Genomic DNA, 21,566 nt, shown 5'->3' on the forward strand with positions numbered 1-21,566 from the left:
TGGGCAAATCATCTGGAAAGCTTCAAAAAACATGGTTAATGTTTGAAGAAGTAATTATTTTCAGACATAATACTATGGCAGAGCACTATTCTGAAAGCCCAGACAAATATCACCATAGCACAATGCAATATTGTCTAGAGGGTAAATGTAAAATGTTGAGATACCTGTGGGAAGGTTTTGTGAAGAGGAAGCCAGCAACTCAGGGCTACAACACCAGCCAGTTTGTGATGGCATGTCAGAGCAGTGTACAGAGACAATGCACCACCCTGTAGTACAATGAGAAGAGATTCATTATTTTTCTTGACCATCATTTAAAACAGATACTGAATGTTTTTGGAAATAATTCTAAAGATTTACTTGTGAAAATCCTCCTAGAATGATTCTATGTGAAGGAATTCCATTTTTGATCTCGTGTTCAATAACTGCTTTAACTTGGAAAAAAAAAGACAATTATTATTATGTTTCAACAAACCACATTCCCCTGGTCCCTCAATGCAAATAGGCAAGCATGCATTACAGAAGATAAATTGTTTACATCCTCCTTGCCCTCAGTTTCTGAGCACATCTGTTGCTTAATTCTGTGCCACACCTGTGTAACCTAGGATTCCCTTTGCCCATTGGTGTATATATTGTGGCTGCTGTTTCGGACCCAAGCCCACTACTATCTCACTTTCTTGGCTCTTCCACTTACCCTACCTTTCACCTCTTACTTCTGGGTTATTTTCCCCCTCCCACCCCCATTCGCTATCCAAATCCATCACTAGTCCTCAGCCTTCTTTCTTTCTTGCCACCATCCCAGGCTTGAATCTCAAAGCTTGCCAGAAACTACCCACTGCTGCCTCAGCATTCTATGACAGGACTATCGTGACACCCATTACTGCCTCCTTAAGAGCAGTAACTGCTCCATCCTCCAGTCTACTGCCCTTCTCGCCCAGTATGTCTATTGAGGGATAACCACACCAATCTCCTGCCTGTCTATTCACGGTCCTTCGCTGGACTCTGTTGGCAAGCTCTGCCTCCCTCTGTATTTCCCTCCAGATTGTCTGCTCACTCGTGAACTAGGCCCTTGCCATCAACAACCTTTGGAATTTCCCTATGAACCCTTAGAGAGGCAGTTGGACTCACTTTCTTTAATACCGTCCTTAAAACCTACTCTTCCACCAAGCGTTTGGTCACCCTCCTTAATCTCGCCTTCTTTGGCTGGACACACAGTTTTCCTCACGCCTTTGAAGCGCCATGGGAAATTTCTCTGTTAAAGATGCTATATAAATGCAGGGTGTTGTTGATGTACTGGTCCAAATCAAAAAGTGCTGCATGTAAATACAGCAATGGAGACTTACTGCAGTCAGCAGCTTTCTTTATACCAGCTTCATCTTCTGCATCATCTGGATTTAATCCGACCAAGTCAAACCTTTCAAACAGAAGAGAACAAGATTTTCTGCACTGTTAATTACGCACGGTTGAGTAAAATAAAGTTAATGGATTAATTACATTTTCTAATGTGAAAAGAATGACTGGTGTTCTGCTTTAAGAATGGTTTGAATTAGATAAAGGAAATATCATCCCTGTCAATGATGCGCTGTGATCAGCAGTAGGGGCGATTGCCACATGAGACAACACTGAATCAATACACTTGAAAGGTTAACTTGTTTTTTTTTTCTTTATATAGAGACAGGTGGACCTGCTTTGCATTTTTAGCATTTATTTTTATTTCAGACTTCCAGCATTTGCAGTTTCTTTCCTATTTACACAGAACAAATCCTAATTTCTAGTAAGATGGAGTGATTCTGCTCCTGATCACTTTATATGACACGACTGGTCAATCACCTGTGGCTTTCCACATAAGGTGTCAAGACCAAGTGCAGTATTCAACAAAAGCAAGGTCAGAAGGCAAGAGAGAATTGGGATGTGAGAGAAGGGAAAGAGAATAAATCTGACAAAACTCACCATGATGGCATTGACATAAACCCATTTAATTGCACAGGCATCTTTGGCCTAAATAAACAGAAGGGAATAATTAAAATCAAACCCAGAAATTAGATCTCAAAAGTAGTCACATTTATTTCCAAATGAATGCTCATTTCAATATAGAACTCCAATCCAAATATAAACAGCCTCTTGCTTATTCATATTTCGTAATACACTAAAAATTTAAGATAGAATTCTACAGTAATCCTTTACGCATAAAATAGTTTTTTTTAAGTTCCCCCAATATCTCTGCAGGCTTAGAGTGATTAATTGAGCCATACAGACCATGCTGAGTTAGTTCATTGCCACTAGATGGCAGCGAGTGCTCAGAATTACAAGCCATAGCATCCCTGGGTTGGGTTTAAAAAAGGCAGCTTTTCTGCACCCAACTGTGACGCATACTGAAAGTGCACACGTGTCGATATCCTGGGAGAACAGGATCAGGCCAGGGTGTGATACCTCCTGTGACTAAATAGTTTGCCAACACTCACTGTCAAGGGTTACACGTAAATAACTGTCAGTTGGACAGGTCCATTTGAACTAATGGCATTGTGGCTCTGTAACCCAAACAAGTTATCACCATGCTCAGGAGAGGACAGGAAAGGATAAAATCAAATAAATCAAACTATTGGGGGGTTAAAACTGCGGGATTGGGGGGGGCAAAGAAAGTGCCTTTCAACAGAATCATGTGCAATACAGTCACTGGTTCCGAGATGTGCATCTGGCCCCAGTTTCAAAAGCTTTCACATCCCTCTACTAACAAACCATAGAAGTCATATGATCACCAGGCTCTGCCAATTCTAATCGCCAAGCTACTAGCAGGAGGGGCGATAACAACGGCAAACATGGCACAAGGCACTGGTACAATCCTGCCACCAAGCTTTTAAAGCCACATTTTACCAGTGTAACCAACACTTCAATGTTTCAGATTAACACTTACAAAAAATCTAAAACATTCAGAGGCACATTTCACACAAGTTGAACAGTACTTACGCATGAGGACAGATATATTTCACATAGGGAAGTCGGATGGAGGACATCGATTCGGCCCACCCATGTCTGAAAAGAGAAGATTTCAAACTGTTCAGCTCCACAATCTAATAGTTACAAAGCAACAAATGTGAATCAGCTGCAGGGAATGAGATGCTCTGGTGCAGATGCTCTTTATTCCATAGGCATCAGCAACTTTGCCTTCTTGCAGTCAACAGATTAAAAAGTTGCTGATGACACTTTTACCTTGTGTGTGCCACTGGTAGCAGATATGCATTTCTTCTGCAGTTTGATGGCACAAAGGATACAATCTTTGCAATTATAATAACAATGCTGACTGCAGAATTTTGACCAGCTGATGCAGATTCTATTCAGTGTCTGTGGAATTGTGTTAAGATGCTATTTCATGTCATGTACAAGCATAGATACAAACAGAACCAACTCTATCAATTTCCTGTTATTTATATGGTGCTACAAAATTGGATCTCTTGATTTGGTACTTTTTGGTTTGATTGTCAACATCTTTAATATTTTGATTTGATTGACAGCAGCCCCTTTCACACCCAATTCCATTGAACAGGTGGGAAATTGCAGCATTGTGAAAAGCAGATACACATTAACAATGGCTTCCAGTGGATCTTGATTTGGAGCAGCACAAGGAACCAAGGCAAATAAGAGAAATTTCCAACTAATTATTTATCTAATCTTTGTTTAAATAGTTAAAACAACTGGAACTTATTTAGTGAAACTTTCCAAAGTGCTTCATAAGAGGGAAAGCAGACACCGAGTAGGAGTTCAGTGAAGTGACATAGCTTTAATTACTTTATTTTGAGATATCTGGCCCACAAATCTAATCTAGCTTGAAACCAGTTAATGCTGAACCCGTGTGCTCTAGCTGTGTGGGGAAGTTGAATAGCTCACTTACACCTACATCTTTCATTTAAAGACAAAAACATTTTGAAGACTTGGATCATATCCTTCCCATCCACCTTTCTCCAAGAACAAGTAGTTCAATTCGTCTTTCCTTTTTCAACATGCTGATAAGAATAAACCATTTTGTCTCGCGGGTATTATTTTATCCCGCTTTCTTGGGTCCCGATACGCAGGATTAAAAAAGAGTTACTGCTAGCTGGTTTTTCAGACAATATACATTAAACTTAAGCTGATGTTTTTACTTCAGGGCAAGGCAGGCACATGTGTAGTTCGAGAAGTCCTTTTTCTGCATGGCTTGCTGCCATCGTACTTGAATAGAAACCACCTAACAGATTATTCAAAGTATTTGGCACATGAAGTCACCCCATTCAATTCATTGACATCCTGGGGGGCGGGGGCGGTGGGGAGAATCTTAAGAGGTGGCAGATTTGATTGATAGTTCTGTCTGGGCTGAAGATGCGAGTCAGGTCTGAGAGGGGGCAGGTCCCTTAATCTTTGTCGTCCCTTTGACGGATAACTCTGACCAAGTGCTTCCAATTGTGGGCTTGTATTTGGCCAGCTGCATTCAGCTCATTGTTCAATCTGAGAGAGTCAGGGATATGTAGTTATTCAGAGGGTCTGTGGTAGTGTTGTGTCAAATATGAAGCAAACAACTGTGTTTTAAGGATTAACTTTATGTTGAGAGTTATAACAGGACAAGCCCTTGTGCTGTTTTCACATTGAGATCAGTGAGGATTGTAAATATAATGTTTGTACTAAATATTGTGCATTTACCTATATAATGTTAAATCAATTTATCTGAGTCCTGTCTGATGGTCCCCCATTCATGGCTTTGTTACCTCTAGACTGGACTACTCCAACTCACTCCTGGCCGGCCTTCCACATTCCACACTACACAGCAAGTCAAGATCACCAATCACCCCTGTGGTTTCTGACCTACATTGGCTCCCAGTTAAACACCTCGATTTCAAAATTCTCATCTTTGTTTACAAATCACCATGGACTTGCCCCTCCCTATCTCTGTAATCCTTTTCAGTCGCAAGGTTCTGGCCTCTTGAACATCCTTTCAAGAGGGGAAGTTAAGATGTGATAGATTTGATTTTGCGCGGCAAAAAAAAAGAGAACTATGCGAGTTAAAATGATGATAGAACAGACACATTTAGTAATGATATATATTTTTAGCCATAGAGGACTGTGGTTAGGTGATTAAGAGCCAAGAGGGGCAGCAGGGACACCAAAACAAATATGCTTCTTTTGGATCAGAAATCAGATAGAAGGTGAATGAGAGAAATTGGAACGGTAAAGGTTTAGAAAGAGGTAAAAAATAAAAGATGACCAAAGATAGAAATGCTCAGAAGCGAGATTGCAGTCTCCATCCACTAGGTGTACAAAACCAGTCTGGTAAGACACAGCTCCCAATTTTACCTCCTCTGCAGGGCAGCATCTGGCTTCAGTTCAGCATCTTTCACCGACAGCAACAATGCTTTTTTAAAATATTAGACACTGTGTTTTGCGAACAGCAGAGAATTAGTAAAACACCAGGTAGGTGTGAACTAGATTATACCAAGGAGCTGACTGCATGCTCAATACCTTGCCCATGCGTTCATTATTTGTGCATGAGTCTTAGTAGGGAGTGTCAGCTATTCACAATATGGGGCATCACAGACCAACTAGATCCTGTCCCTGCCCAATGCCCACTTCCACGAGTGTCACGATAGTGATCAGGAGGGCGATCATGGCCAATTTCCCCCTCCCTAACCCAAGGGCATTGAGGTCAATTGTAGCACCCCTATCGCCATCAGAGATGAGATCAGGTAACTCGGTACAGACCAGGAACTGAATCGGAGCCTTATGGTCTATATGGCTCAGCTACTTGCTGGATAAAGTTGCTGAGCCTTCAAAGGAATATTTCATCAGATTCTAACTCAGGTATGTAGTAAAGTACTTTGCAATAGTGCAATGTCTCAGGCAGGAAAATAAACACTGATGTCTCTCATCCCACTTCAAAGGCACTTTCTGACTAGTGATATTGAAAAAGCTCTATTCCACTGTGCCAGCTTAAGGAATCTTTAGAGAGAGTTTGCCCCAGGGGAAATAACAGCTAAATAGGGCATAAAGATGTTTAATTTTTTGGAAAAGGTCTATAATTATACAATTATTGGTAACCAGGTTTATATAAGGACAACAAAAGCCCATTAGATATTACAAAAGCAAAATACTGTGGATGTTGGAATCTGAAATAAAAACAGAAAATGCTGGAAATCTCAGCGGGTCAGGCAGCATCTGTGGGGAGAAAGCAGAGTTAACGTTTCGGGTCTGTGACCCTTCGTCAGAACTGGAAAGTGTTTGAAAAGAACAGATTCTTAAGAAACACTGAAAGGGGGAGGGGAAGAAAGAACAAAAGAGAAGGTCCCGGATAGGGTGAAAGGTAGGAGAGATTAGAGAGACAAAAGGGATGATGGGCCGAATTGAAATGGTAATTCCAGGAGTTAGAAAAACATTGATCAAAATAGGGTATGAATGGCGGAATAATGATCAGCTGCCATTGGAGACCAAGAGAAAAAAAAACATAGGCTCGGGTAGGGGGAAAAGGGAGCCAAAGATTGGCAGCGGTTATGCTCCGAAATTGTTGAACTCAATGTTGAGTCCAAAAGGCTGTAAAGTTCCTAAATGAAAGATGAGGTGCTGTTCCTCGAGCTTGCGTTGAGCTTCATTGGAACAGTGTAGGGACCGAGGACAGAGAGTCAGAGTGGGAGTGGAGTGGAGAATTAAAGTGACAGGCGACCGGAAGCTCAGGGTCACATCTGTGGACTGAACAGAGGTGTTCCGCAAAGCGGGCACTCAATCTACACTTGGTCTCCCCAATGTACCGCATCGTGAGCAGTGAACATAGTATACTAAATTGAAAGCAGTACAAATAAATCACTTTCACCTGGAAGGAGTATTTGGGGCCCTGGATAGTGGGAAGGGAGGAGGTAAAAGGGCAGGTGTTGCATCTCCTGTGCTTGCACAGAAAGGTGGCGTGGGAAGGGAGGGGTGCTGGGGCTGACTGCAGAATGGACCAGGGAGTCGCGGAGGGAGCAGTCCCTTCGGAATGCTGAGGGGGGAGGGGAGGGGGAAGATGCGATTGGTGGTAGGATCACGTTGGAGGTGGCGGAAATGGCAGAGGATGAACGTGGAGGCTCGTGGGGTGAAAGGTGAGGACAAGAGGAACCCTGTCGTGGTTCCGAGGGGAAGGGGTAAGAGCAGAGGTGCTGGAAATAGAACAGACATGGTTGAGGGCCATGTTAACCACGGTGGAGGGCAATCCTCGGTTGAGGAAAAAGGAAGACATGTCAGAGGCCCTACTGTGGAAGGTGGCGTCGTCACCAAGTCACAATAGCCAGCAGATTTGCATTTAATTAATTTTATTGTAATTAGAATTGTGAACTTGATCAAAGTCTCTCCACTTTTCATCTGAAACAAACTCACCCAGTGTCTCCAAGTCCATGCAGGAAAATAACCTGTAAAACACAACCCAAACACACTGACTTCATACCAGCTCAAAATAACACCATACAATCAGCACAGCTGAGAAGTTATTTGATTCAGCAGAAAAATGCCAAATGCAGAATATTTGATTAAAGCAGTCTCTCTACATCAAGCAGTGGGATTCCAAATTGATTACTGTCATGGGAAGATAATAATTGCACTGGTATGACATTAATCTCAAAAGTGGGACTGCGTATGATTAACCACCCACACATGCTCTAAAATGGAACAAATGGGGCGAAAGCTCATTTGGACGTCTCAACTGCTGGCTAAAATACAGAGGGAAAACTACAGAAGGTCTACCTCAAAAACCTTTGTAACATTAGGGAGGAAGTTTTTAGTAGCAATTAAATAGAAGCACTATTCTGTAAGTTAATGCCCTACAGACTCAATCTAATTTCAGGCAGCAGTAAGCAGTGTGACAAGATGATGCAGTGATACACTCTGCCCAGCTGCTCTCACCATGTGGGAAACAAGCACTTCAAAATGTTTTTTCCTTACAGATGAGATAACAAAAACAAATTTTTCATACAAGCTTGAATAGCGGAGTGTCGTTCAGCATATTAAATGGGGTGCTCGCAACCTTGAGTTTCATAAAGGCCAGAGATTGCTGGTTCAAATCCAGGTCTATCGTTAAAAAGAACAATGCAGCATCAGCCAGTCCCTGCGTGTTTTAGTTGAGCACAAGCTAATGCAGGATCCCTTAAAAACTGCAATACTCAATGTTATCAGAGATCAGAGAACAGAGAGGATTCAAAAAGCTATTTTATAAATCTGAAGCGAGTCCCAAAAATTGGGTTCCAGCAGATGCCACCTTACAGATAATGGACAGAGCAAGAGAACAGATTTCTTACCACTGCAGTCTCCCGTTCTGTCCCAGATACAGTCGCAGCCTCATCGAGCAGCGGCAATGACATGTTGTTACCACACATACAACGACACAAGCGCCAACTGCGAAATCTGTAGATACACGGGACCAGAGTGAGAAGCAGGAATAATCGTGACTAAGCACATCCAGCGGCACACCTGCCAATTATAATACTGAGAACACTTATCAGACACTCACCTCAGAGCCCAGAAATGACGGGTGCAGATACCCAAACTCGCCATGAAGAACACCGTGCTTTCCTGACATACATGAAACACAATCCAGTCAAACAGGTATTCTTTACAATGCACGGCCCCTTCATTCATATTTACGAGGAGTTATAAATCATCTTGGTGTATTTGTAGGACCACATGCCCAAATCGCATGGCTCACCGTTACACTCTTACTACCAGCAGGTTCTTGGTGTACATTATGAGGTGTCTGGTCCACCTGTACACAGGCTGCTGGTGGATTACTTTCGGAGACCAAGACTGCAAGAGGAACATACCCAATCAAGATGCAATCTACTTTATCAAAATTATTTACACCAAGCAATAGGAAAAAAGTTAACACGAACTAAGAAATTGACAATCAGTCCTCAAAATATCAGCATGTTCACAGAATCATAGAAGTTTACAGCATGGAAGGAGGACATTTTGGCTCTTCGTGTCCGTGCCGGCCAACAAGAGGCTATCCAGCCTAATCCCACTTTCCAGCTCTGGGTCCGTAACACTGCAGGTTACGGCACTTCAAGTGCACATCCAAGTATTTTTTAAATGTGGTGAGGATTTCTGGCTCTACCACCCTTTCAGGCAGTAAGTTCCAGACCCCCATAACCCTCTGCATGAAAAAATTTCCCCTCAAAACCTTCTGATTACTTTAAATTTATGCCCCCTGGTTGTTGACTCCTCTAAGGGAAATAGGCCCTTTCTACCACTATATCTAGGCCCCTCATAATTTTATACACCTCAATGAGGTCTCCCCTCAGCCTCCTCTGTTCCAAGGAAAACAAATCCAGCCTATCCAATCGGTCCTCATAGCTAAGATTCTCCACTCCCAGCAACATCCTCGTAATTCTTCTCTCCAGTGCAATCACGTCCTTCCTGTAATGCGGTGACCAGAACTGCATGCAGTACAGCTGTGGCCTAACTAGTGTTTTATACAGTTCAAGCATTTAACCCCCCCCCCCCCACTCTTATATTCTATGCCTTGGGTAATAAAAGCAAGCATTCCTTATGCCTTCTTAACCACCTTATCTACCTGGCCTGCTACCTTCAGAGATCTGTGGACATGCACTCCAAGGTCCCTTTGTTCCTCTACACTTCAGTGTCCTACCATTTAATATGTATTCCTTTTCCTTGTTACCCCTCCCCAAATGCATTACCTCACACGTCTCCGGATTAAATTCCATTTGCCACTGTTCTGCCCACCTGCCCAGTTGATTGACATCTTCCTGCAATTCACAGCTTTCTTCATAATCAACCACACAGCCGATTTTAGAATCATCTGCAAACTTCTTAATCATACCCCCTATATTCAAGTCTAGATCATTGGTGTATACCACAAAAAGCAAGGGACCCAGTACTGAGCCCTGCGGAACCCCACTGGAAACATCCTTCCAGTCACAAAAACACCCATCAACCCATCACCCTTTGCTTCCTGCCTCTGTTCATCACTGAGGTTTTATTTCAGCAAGAACCACAATGAGATCTGTTTTACTGTTTATTCTTTGTGTTTGGTATTATTTCATGAGCAATCTTATTACAAATATTATCTATTTCACTTTTAACTCAATTGAAACTCTCCGATTAGGTTGCTGAGAGAAACTATACAGCATCCTAATGTAGGTTAATGTTGTAACTCCAGCTGTTAAGCATCAAGCACTAATGCCCAACCAATTGGTCAGAAGTTTGAGCCCTGTCTCTGCCCTAGTTTGCTCCAGTCCTTGACTAGTCCCTGGCTGGAGCAAAGTATTTCATCTTTAGGACCCTGATAGCCATTGATCAGATGACAAGAGCACCCACAAGAATGTCAACGGGACAAATTCTCCAGTTTGGGGTAGGGGAAGGAAGAGAATGCATGCAGAGTTTGAAGGACAATAAATATTGATTAAAAAAAAAATCAGATTTAAATTAACTTTTAGGAGCAAACCAGATGGTATAAATATTCTGAAGTATTATCCAAGGCTACTGTGCTTTGGAGATTGTCAGATTAACAACCGTTATGCCAACTGTATTAATTATAAATGTACATTTAGATGGCTGTCTAGTCTTTCAGACAGTTAATTTTTAATGAAGAGATAATTAACCTGATTACAATGAACAAAATGAATGCTTGTTTCATTCTGACAGTACAGCTAGCAAAACCTAGCTCTACATTGGACACACAGTGGAGGTAATGGACGAATGTGCCACATCCCTGAGCATATGGATCTGTTCATAAAGAACTACAAACTCAAGTGCAAAGGACTCTGGCTGTTGGCAGAAGTTCTGAAATGAACTTGTGCCATTCTGCATGCAAAGAATTGACTGCAGAAGGGTCTCAATTACTTTTTGTTAACAATAACAAGAATTTCAAATCACGAGGCTCGGTGTCACAAGAACCTTTTTAAAAAACAGAACTCAATGAATACATAAATGCATTATGTTTGTTAAGAAGTCATGAGAAATTTAGAGGATTGTATCAGCAACAATTCTTCTGAGATTTCACAAGTATAAAAAAAACCACAGTGGCACAAATGAACTGAGGATTGTACCCACTGGGAATTAATCCCAAAGCACATCAAAACATGAATTTAAAACAACTTCACCTTTACAATGACAAGACAATGCAGGGCCATAGAGTCACTCACTAAAGATTGAGTACCACCTTGCATACTCTGTTTGCCCACACAATTAAAGGAACAAATTCACATTCATACAGCGCCTTCCACATCTTCAGGATGTCCTCATTACTGTTATTTATTATATGCGCATCATGCTATTGTCCTTTGCAACTTATCCAAATGCGCACACTAGAAAGCCAGATGTTCCTGCAGATCATTGATCATTTCTATTTTTAGTGCAGTCATCTGCAAGGTTGACAAAAGTACAAGTTCTATGACAGTGCACTTGGCAAATGAAGCACAGGATGCAACACAAAGCCACGCTGATCAGAAAATTCAGGTTCAAATCTGGGTCTCGCGGTGATTTTTCAGATTTCAGCTGAGACAATGGAGATGTCACAACTGACCTCAACAACTTCCACTGGAAAGTGCATGCTGTGGCCATTGGGAGAGAACAGATCAGGTTTGACCGTGATGCATGCACAGTTGAATCGATTCACCACTCCGCTGTGTAGGCTCACACAAGCATAATAGCTACTTGGGCAAGGTATTATGGATGTTATCCCAGGGGCAGATATAAAACCTACCGGAGATACTCAGGTCACTTAGAAATAATAGCCGTTTTGGATTTTTCATCTCATTGGGTATAAATCAACCTGTAGGCACTCTTGAAAATGTCCACATGTAAATATTATACATTATATCTGTATATATAATTATAAACTAATAGTGTAATAAAATTACACACAAAACATTTAATTAAGTTGTCAAAAGTTCCTTCAACAAATCTCATAGTAGTCATGCACAAAGACATCTTAGGAGCACTTTCAGAGTAGACACCAGAGTACTTTTTTTAAAAACGGAGAGAGATTGGGAAATGTTGGTGTTCAGAGGGACCTGGGTGTCCTTGTACAGGAATCACTGAAAGTTAACGTTAACATGCAGGTACAGCAAGCAATTAAGAAAGCAAATGGTATGTTGGCCTTTATTATAAAAGAGGATTTGAGTACAAGAGTAAAGACATCTTACTGCAATTATATAAGGCCCTGGTGAGAACATACCTGGAGCATTGTGTACAGTTTTGGCCTCCTTACCCAAGGAAGAATATATTTGCCGTAGAGGGAATGCAAAGAAGGTTCACCAGGCTGATTCCTGGGATTGGGGAGGGGGGGGGGGGATTGTCCTATGAGGAGAGATCGAGTAGACTAGACCTATATTCAAGAGTTTATAAGCATGAGAGGTGATCGCATTGAAACATACAAAATTCTTAGAGCTTGACAGGGTAGATGCAGGGAGGATGTTTCCTCTGGCTGGGGACTCTAGAACCAGGGGTGACAGTCTCAGAATAAGGGGTCGGCCATTTAGGACTGAGGTGAGGAGAAATTTCTTCACTCAGAGGGTGGTTAAGCTTTGGAATTCTCTACCCCAGAGGGCTGTGGATGCTCAGTCATTGAGTATAGTAGTCAAGACAAAGATCAATAGATTTTAGAATATTAAGGGAATCAAGGGATATGGGGATAGTGCAGAAAAGTGGATTGGAGTTAGATCAGCCATGATCTTATTGAATAGCAGAGCAGGCTCGAGGGGCCGATTGGCCTACTCCTGCTCCTATTTCTTAGGGGAAAAAGTTGAAAGATAACAACAGAAGATAAGGGTATTAGGAAGGCTTTTGTAGGCAAGAAGGGAGGAAACAAGGTAGAGATGGTGGGAGAGGAAGTTCAAGGGGAAGGTGGCATAATGAAGGCTGTGCAAGGAACAGAGAATCCATGCAGAGACATAGAAACATAGAAAATAGGTGCAGGAGTAGGCCATTTGGCCCTTCGAGCCTGCACTACCATTCAATAAGATCATGGCTGATCATTCCCTCAGTATCCTTTTCCTGCTTTCTCTCCATACCCCTTGATCCCATTGGCCGTAAGGGCCATATCTAACTCCCTCTTGAATAGATCCAATGAACTGACATTAACAACTCTCTGCGGCAGGGAATTCCACAGGTTAACAACTCAGTGAAGAAGTTTCTCCTCATCTCAGTCCTAAATGGCCTACCCCTTATCCTAAGACAATGTCCCCTGGTTCTGGACTTCCCCAACATCGGGATCATTCTACCCGCATCTAATCCATCCCGTAAGAATCTTATATGTTTCTATGAGATCCCCTCTCATCCTTCTAAACTCCAGTGTATAAAGGCCCAGTTGATCACGTCTCTCCTCATATATCAGTCCTGCCATCCCTGGATACAGTCTGGTGAACCTTCGCTGCACTCCCTCAATAGCAAAAACGTCCTTCCTCAGATTAGGAGACCAAAACTGAATACAATATTCCAGGTGAGGCCTCACCAAGGCCCTGTACAACTGCAGTAAGACCTCCCTGCTCCTATACTCAAATCCCCTAGCTATGAAGACCAACATACCATTTGCCTTCTTCACCACCTGCTGTACCTGTATGCCAACTTTCAATGACTGATGAACCATGACACCCAGGTTTCGTTGCACCTCTCCTTTTCCTAATCTGCCGCCATTCAGGTAATATTCTGTCTTCGCGTTTTTGCCCCCAAAGTGGATAACCTCACTTTTACCCACATTATACTGCATCTACCATGCATTTGCCCACTCACCTAACCTGTCCAAGTCACCCTGCAGCCTCCTAGTGTCCCCCTCACAGCTCACACCCCCACCCACTTTAGTGTCATCTGCAAACTTGGGGATATTCCACTCAATTCCTTCATCCAAATCATTGATGTATATTGTAAAGAGCTGGGGTCCCAGCTCTGAGCCCTGCGGCACTCCACTAGTCATTGCCTGCCATTCTGAAAAGGACCCGTCTATCCCGACTCTCTGCTTCCTGTCTGCCAACCAGTTCTCTATCCACGCCAATACCATGTGCTTTGATTTTGCACACCAATCTCTTGTGTGGGACCTTGTCAAAAGCCTTTTGAAAGTCCAAATGCACCACATCCACTAGTTCTCCCTTGTCCACTCTATTAGTTACATCCTCAAAAGATTCCAGAAGATTTGTCAAGCATGATTTCCCCTTCATAAATTCATGCTGACTTCTACTGATCCTGTCACTGCTTTCCAAGTGCGCTGCTATTTCATCCTTAATAATTGATTCCAACATTTTCCCCACCACTGATGTCAGGCTAACCAGTCTATAATTATCTGCTTTCCCCCTCCCTCCCTTTTTAAAAAGTGGTGTTACATTAGCTACCCTCCAGTCCATAGGAACTGATCCAGAGTCAATAGACTGTTGGAAAATGATCACCAATGCATCCATTATTTCTATGGCCACTTCCTTAAGTACTCTGTGATGCAGACTATCATGCCCCGGGGATTTATCGGCCTTAAATCCCGTCAATTTCCCGAACACAATTTCCCACTTAATAAGGACATCCTTCAATTCCTCCTCCTCACTAGACCCTCGGTTCCCTAGTACTTCCGGAAGATTATTTGTGTCTTCCTTCGTGAAGACAAAACCAAAGTATTTGTTCAATTGGTCTGCCATTTCTTTGTTCCCCATTATAATTTCATCTGAATCAGACTGCAAAGGACCAAACGTTTGTCTTCACTAATCTTTTTCTCTTCACAAATCTACAGAAGCTTTTGCAGTCAGTTTTTATGTTCCCTTCTTCTCGTACTCTATTTTCCCCCTCTTAATTAAACCTTTTGTCCTCCTCTGCTGAATTCTAAATTTCTCCCAGTCCTCAGGTTTGTTGCTTTTTCTGGCCAATTTATATACCTCTTCCTTGGATTTAACACGATCCTTAATTTCCCTTGTTAGCCACAGTTGAGCCACTTTCCCTGTTTTATCTTTACTCCAGACAGGGATGTACAATTGTTGAAGTTCATCCATGTGATCTTTAAATGTTTGCCATTGCCTTTCCACCGTCAACCCTTTAAGTATCATTTGCCAGTCTATTCTAGCCAATTGATGCCTCAAACCATCAAAGTTACCTTTCCTTAAGTTCAGGACCCTAGTTTCTGAATTAACTGTCACTCTCCATCTTGATAAATAATTCCACCATGTTATGGTCACTCTTCCCCAAGGGGCCTCGCACAACAAGATTGCTAATTAGTCCCTTCTCATTACACATCACCCAGTCTAGGATGGCCAGCTCCCTAGTTGGTTCCTCGACATATTGGTCTAGAAAACCATCCCTGCATTTGGAAAGAGGTGACATGATAGGTCCAAGTCAGCATGGATTTGTGAAAGGGAAATCATGCTTGACAAATCTTCTGGAATTTTTTGAGGATGTTTCCAGTAGAGTGGATAAGGGAGAACCAGTTGATGTGGTATATTTGGACTTTCAGAAGGCGTTCGACAAGGTCCCACACAAGAGATTGATGTGCAAAGTTAGAGCACATGGGATTGGGGGTAGTGTACTGACATGGATTGAGAACCGGTTGTCAGACAGGAAGCAAAGAGTAGGAGTAAATGGGTACTTTTCAGAATGGCAGGCAGTGACTAGCGGGGTACCGCAAGGTTCTGTGCTGGGGCCTCAGCTGTTTACACTGTACATTAATGATTTAGATGAGGGGATTAAATGTAGTATCTCCACATTTGCGGATGACACTAAGTTGGGTGGCAGTGTGAGCTGCGAGGAGGATGCTGTGAGGCTGCAGAGCGACTTGGATAGGTTAGGAGAGTGGGCAAATGCATGGCAGATGAAGTATAATGTGGATAAATGTGAGGTTATCCACTTTGGTGGTAAAAACAGAGAGACAGACTATTATCTGAATGGTGACAGATTAGGAAAAGGGGAGGTGCAAAGAGACCTGGGTGTCATGGTACATCAGTCATTGAAGGTTGGCATGCAGGTGCAGCAGGCGGTTAAGAAAGCAAATGGCATGTTGGCCTTCATAGCAAGGGGATTTGAGTACAGGGGCAGGGAGGTGCTGCTACAGTTGTACAGGGCATTGGTGAAGCCACACCTGGAGTATTGTGTACAGTTTTGGTCTCCTAACCTGAGGAAGGACATTCTTGCTATTGAGGGAGTGCAGCGAAGGTTCACCAGACTGATTCCCGGGATGGCAGGACTGACCCATCAAGAAAGACTGGATCAACTGGGCTTGTATTCACTGGAGTTCAGAAGAATGAGAGGGGACCTCATAGAAACATTTAAAATTCTGACGGGGTTAGACAAGTTAGATGCAGGAAGAATGTTCCCAATGTTGGGGAAGTCCAGAACCAGAGGTCACAGTCTAAGGATAAGGGGTAAGCCATTTAGGACCGAGCTGCGGAGGAACTTCTTCACCCAGAGAGTGGTGAATCTGTGGAATTCTCTACCACAGAAAGTTGTTGAGGCCAATTCACTAAATATATTCAAAAAGGAGTTAGATGAGGTCCTTACTACTAGGGGGATCAAGGGGTATGGCGAGAAAGCAGGAATGGGGTACTGAAGTTGAATGTTCAGCCACGAACTCATTGAATGGCGGTGCAGGCTAGAAGGGCCGAATGGCCTACTCCTGCACCTATTTTCTATGTTTCTATGTTAATACACTCCAGGAAATCCTCCTCCACTGCATTGCTACCAGTTTGGTTAGCCCAATCAATATGTAGATTAAAGTCACCCATGTTAACTGCTGTACCTTTATCCCTAATTTCTTATTTGATGCTGTCCCCAACCTTACTACTACTACTGTTTGGTTGTCTGTACACAACTCCCACTAGCGTTTTCTGCCCCTTGGTATCCACCCATACCGATTCCACATCATCCAAGCTAATGTCCTTTCTTACTATTGCATTAATTTCTTCTTTAACCAGCAATGCCACCCCACCTCCTTTTCCTTTCTGGCTATCCTTCCTAAATGTTGAATACTCCTGGATGTTGAGCTCCCAGCCCTGGTCATATGGCTGGAGGAGATTGCCGAGGTTAAAGTGGGGCAAAGTCAGAGGGATTAAAGCATTGACCTGGATCTGGTCAATTCATTAGCCCAATATTGGTACTAACTAAGGGAAATCTATCAGCACTTTACAATGCCCATTTACATCTAAATCACTTCCTGTTCCCAATCACAAAGCTTCCATATTAGCAGCACGAGTTGGGACTTTTCTATATTTCCAATGTTGTCTACTTTTAGGAGATTATTCCTGCCCACCACCCCCACCATTACCTATCTCAAGCCAATTAGGCAGGCAGATGACCGGCTCCTAGCCTCTACCAACACCAATCACCTGGCTTCTGGAAAGTATGTCACAGAGGTATGAACCCTGTAAATAATGCCTCGCTTGTGCCGAGCTTTCCCACACTGCTAGAACAGCTAAAACAAGGAACTTGTGTGGAGAATCAAAGGCTCAAAATAACTTCACACCACTTCATGGTGCAGTGTTTGAAGCACTGATCTTCAAGTTATTTTCTGAACACAAAACAAAAGCACACAGAGCTACTGGGTGTTATTTACCAGGCAAATGATCCAGAATTTCCATTCACCCTGGTGGGAATAGGTCACACCCATGACTTTTAGATTCAATTTTGAATACATCTCTACATCCCTGTGCTTGCAGGTCATAAAAGCCCACTGACAGGCATAACCTATACACTGGTTTCTGTGGAGGTAGAGCTGAAAAAATCTGTTACATTTGACAAATGATCACTACATATCTTCTAGATACTGTTTGTCACCAATTAACCACTGGTCATTTCTCATTCATCACAACCCATGGCTCAAAATTCAAAACGTTTGTCAATAAACCAGTAACCACAATCCAGGCCTTGGAGAATACTCTTGCTGTATGAAGATAAAGGATTATACATTTGAGTATTCAGATTTGAATCAGGGCAAATTGAATTCATTACATACATCAATATACATTCAAAACATTCAGGGTGAAACAAACAGAATGTTTTTTTTGCAAGCTTTTGGCAAACTATCTCCCACATACAGCTGTGCGTGTCTAAGATCCACCAGTAAACTTTTAGTGTATGCGTACACATCACTAACTGCTAAAAATCAGAATATGCCAAACTGATCTGCAAAATAGAACTTTTTTTTTTAAAAAGAAGAAATTGCATTTATTTAGCACCATTCACAACCTAAGGACATTCCAAAGTGTTTACAGCCAATGAAGTACATTTGAAGTGTAGTCACTGTTGATTGAATTTCAAATTCAGTTGGAGGGTGAAAAAGTTGGTTCTCAAACCAAGGTCCTAAGCTTAAATAAAGGAGACTACAAAGGTATGGCTAAAGTGGACTGGGAAAATAGATTAAAGTATGGGACAGTTGAGGAGCAATGGCAAACATTTAAGGAGATATTTCATAACTCGCAACAAAAATATATCTCAATGAGAAGGAAAGACTGCAAGAGAAGGGATAACCATCCGTGGTTAACTAAGGAAATAAGGGATGGTATCAAATTGAAAACAAGGGCATACAATGTGGCCAAGACGAGTGGGAGGCCAGAGGATTGGGAAACTTTTAAAAGCCAGCAAAGAACGACTAAAACAATGATAAAGAGAGGGAAGATAGATTATGAAAGTAAACTAGCACGAAATATAAAAACAGATAGTAAGAGTTTCTACAGGTACATAAAAAGGAAAAGAGTGGCTAAAGTAAATGTCGGTCGCCTAGAGGAGGAGACTGATGAATTAATAATGGAGAGCAGGAAAAATGGTAGAGACGCTGAACAAATATTTTGTATCGGTCTTCACGGTAGAAGACACTAAAAACATCCCAATAGTGGATAATCAAGGAGCTATAGGGAGGAAGGAATTTAATACAATCAGTAATGAAGTAGTACTCGATAAAATAATGGGACTAAAGGTGGACAAGTCCCCTGGGCTTGATGGCTTACATCCTAGAGTGTTGAGAAGTGGCTGCAGAGATAGTGGATGCATTGGTTGTAATCCACCAAAATTCCCTGGGATTCTGGGGCAGTCCCAGCGGATTGGAAAATCGCAAATGTAACACCCCTATTTAAAAAAGGAGGCAGACAAAAAGCAGGAAACTATAGACCAGTTAGCCTAACATCTGTTGTTAGGAAAATGCTAGAGTCCATTATTAAGCAGTAGCAGGAATTTGGAAAAGCATAATTCAATCAAGCAGAGTCAGCATGGTTTTATGAAAGGGAATCATGTTTGACAAACTTGCTGGAGTTCTTTGAGGATGTAACGAGCAGGGTGGATAAGGGAAAACCAGTGGATGTGGTGTATTTGGATTTCCAGAAGGCATTCGATAAGGTACCACATAAGAGTTGACGGAACAAGATAAAAGCTCACGGGGTTGGGGGTAATATATTAGGATTGGCTAACTAACAGAAAACAGAGTCGGGATAAATGGGTCATTTTCCGGTTGGCAAACAGTAACTAGTGGGATGCCGCAGGGATTCCTCAACTATTTACAATCTATATTAATGACTTGGATGAAGGGACTGAGTGTAATGTAGGCAAGTTTGCTGATGATACAAAGATGGGTGGAAAAGCAAATTGTAAGGAGGACACAAAAAAAATCTGCAAAGGGATATAGACAGACTAAGTGAGTGGGCAAAAAATTGGCAGATGGAGTATAATGTGGGTAAGTGTGGGGCTATCCACTTTGGCAGAAAAAATAGAAAAGCAAATTATAATTTAAATGGAGAAAAAATGCAACGTGCTGCAGTACAGAGGGACCTGGGGGTCATTAGGCATGAAACACAACAAGTTAGTGTGCAGGTACAGCAAGTAATCAGGAAGGCAAATGGAATGTTGGCCTTTATTGCAAGGGGGATACAGTTTAAAAGCAGAGAAGTCCTACTACAACTGTACATCGTATTGACAAGGCCACACCTGGAGTACTGCATACAGTTTTGGTCTCCATATTTAAGGAAGGATATACTTGCACTGGAAGCTGTTCAGAGAAGGTTCACTAGGTTGATTCCGGAGATGAAGGGGCTGAATTATGAAGATAGGTTGAGCCTATACACATTGCAGTTCAGAAGAATGAAAGGTTATCTTATATGTTTCAATAAGATCACGAGGGGGCTCAACAAGTTGGATGCAGAGACGATATTTCCACTCATAAGGGAAACTAAAACTAGGGGTCATAGTCTCAGAATAAGGGGACGCCCATTTAAAACTGAGATGAGGAGGAATTTCTTCTCTCAGAAGGTTGTAAATCTGTTCTCTGCCCCAGAGAGCTGTGGAAGCTGTGTCATTGAATATATTTAAGGCAGAGATAGACAGATTTTTGAGAGATAAGGGAGTAAAGGGTTATGGGAAGCAGGCAGCAAAGTGGAGCTGAGTCCATGATCAGATCAGCCATGACCTTATTGAATGGCAGAGCAGACTCAAGGGGCCAAATGGCCTACACCTAATTCTTATGTTCTTATGTAATATAGGACACACAGCAACCATTTGTGCACAGCAAGCTCCCACCAACAGCAATGTGATAACAACTAGCTAATCTGTTTTAGTGATGTTGATTGAGGGATAAACATTGACCAGGACACCAGGGAGAATTCCCTGCCCTTCTTCGATTATAGTGCCATGGGATTTATAGTGCCATGGGATGTTTACATGCACGAGAAAGACGGTATCCCCGACAATGCAGCACTCCAATGGAGTGTCAGTCCAGTGCCCAAGTCTCTGGAGTGGGACTTGAACCCACTACATTCTGCCGAGATGGGGAGAATCAGACCCCCGCTGAGGGAAGGGTTTCAACAATATCACATTGCTGCTCGTTAGGAAGAGAGAACAACAGCTCAGAATAACTGGGATCTCCAATATATCTGCTCTGTACGGCAGCACTCAACTCCCCTACTCATCACCTGGAGTACAAACACAAATCCACTCCTTGCCCCATTGGATCAACACATTATGCTCATCGTAAGACCGAGGCTCTGCCGTGTTATATAAAAGAAACACAAAATTATCATGGTACCACAAATCCTGCCTGCCCGCCTTCTCCCTCATCCGCACCACCACCAGGTCCAGCACTGACTGCCGTCACCTCAGAGCGGTCCTGTTGTGGGGAGTGGAGGATGGGAGAAGGCGGAGGCCCGGCTTCCCTCTGACGGACAAGAGATGCCGAGCCGCCAATTCATCAGCAGCAGCCATCGCGCTGCTCGCCCACAGGAAAACGCCGGCACCGAGCGTCTTACCACCGACCGACAGTCCCGGCCCATCCCGCCCCGATCGTCCCCTCGAGGCTAACACTTACCTTTTGTCACTGAGCCGCCGACACACAGCGGCCTTCCACTCACTCAAACCGCCGCTTCCGCCGGGGTCACGTGCCGGGCGGGCACTTCCGCTTCGTGGGGCGGTGACGTCACCTCAATGCCTTCCCCCTCCCGGGGTCTCCTCTCCCGCCAGCTGGAAACATGCACTGCTCAGCACACCACACTCTTCAGATCTTTAAGTTGTGATTTTTTATTCATTTATTTCCGTGATGCACTGCAACAATTCAGCAGTCATAATCTGAGTATTATCCAGACCTAACTGACTATTTGGCAACATCAGTGCAATGTTGCAGCTCAGCCTTT

The 21,566-nt window shown here is 42.8% G+C and overlaps 1 protein-coding gene across 3 annotated transcripts in view; it reads right to left on the reverse strand.

Moving 5' to 3' along the window:
- The window catches only part of lypla2 (lysophospholipase 2), a 32,882-nt gene extending 11,568 nt beyond the window's left edge, over positions 1-21,314 (reverse strand). The window contains exons 1-10 of one of the 3 annotated variants that reach the window (XM_070899153.1): positions 21,245-21,314; positions 8,684-8,781; positions 8,489-8,550; positions 8,277-8,382; positions 7,363-7,394; positions 2,962-3,027; positions 1,948-1,995; positions 1,341-1,411; positions 358-431; positions 165-266 (exon numbers count right to left, since the gene is read on the reverse strand). In XM_070899153.1, the coding sequence (XP_070755254.1) occupies positions 165-266; positions 358-431; positions 1,341-1,411; positions 1,948-1,995; positions 2,962-3,027; positions 7,363-7,394; positions 8,277-8,382; positions 8,489-8,532 (543 nt within the window). In that variant the 5' untranslated portion in view covers positions 8,533-8,550; positions 8,684-8,781; positions 21,245-21,314. The remainder of the gene's footprint in view (positions 1-164; positions 267-357; positions 432-1,340; positions 1,412-1,947; positions 1,996-2,961; positions 3,028-7,362; positions 7,395-8,276; positions 8,383-8,488; positions 8,551-8,683; positions 8,782-21,244) is intronic. The other 2 variants (XM_070899154.1, XM_070899155.1) reach the window with 2 other exon arrangements.
- Between the last annotated feature and the right edge of the window lie 252 nt (positions 21,315-21,566).

Source organism: Pristiophorus japonicus, chromosome 14, assembly GCF_044704955.1.
Source record: "Pristiophorus japonicus isolate sPriJap1 chromosome 14, sPriJap1.hap1, whole genome shotgun sequence".
Classification (NCBI taxonomy): domain Eukaryota; kingdom Metazoa; phylum Chordata; class Chondrichthyes; family Pristiophoridae; genus Pristiophorus; species Pristiophorus japonicus.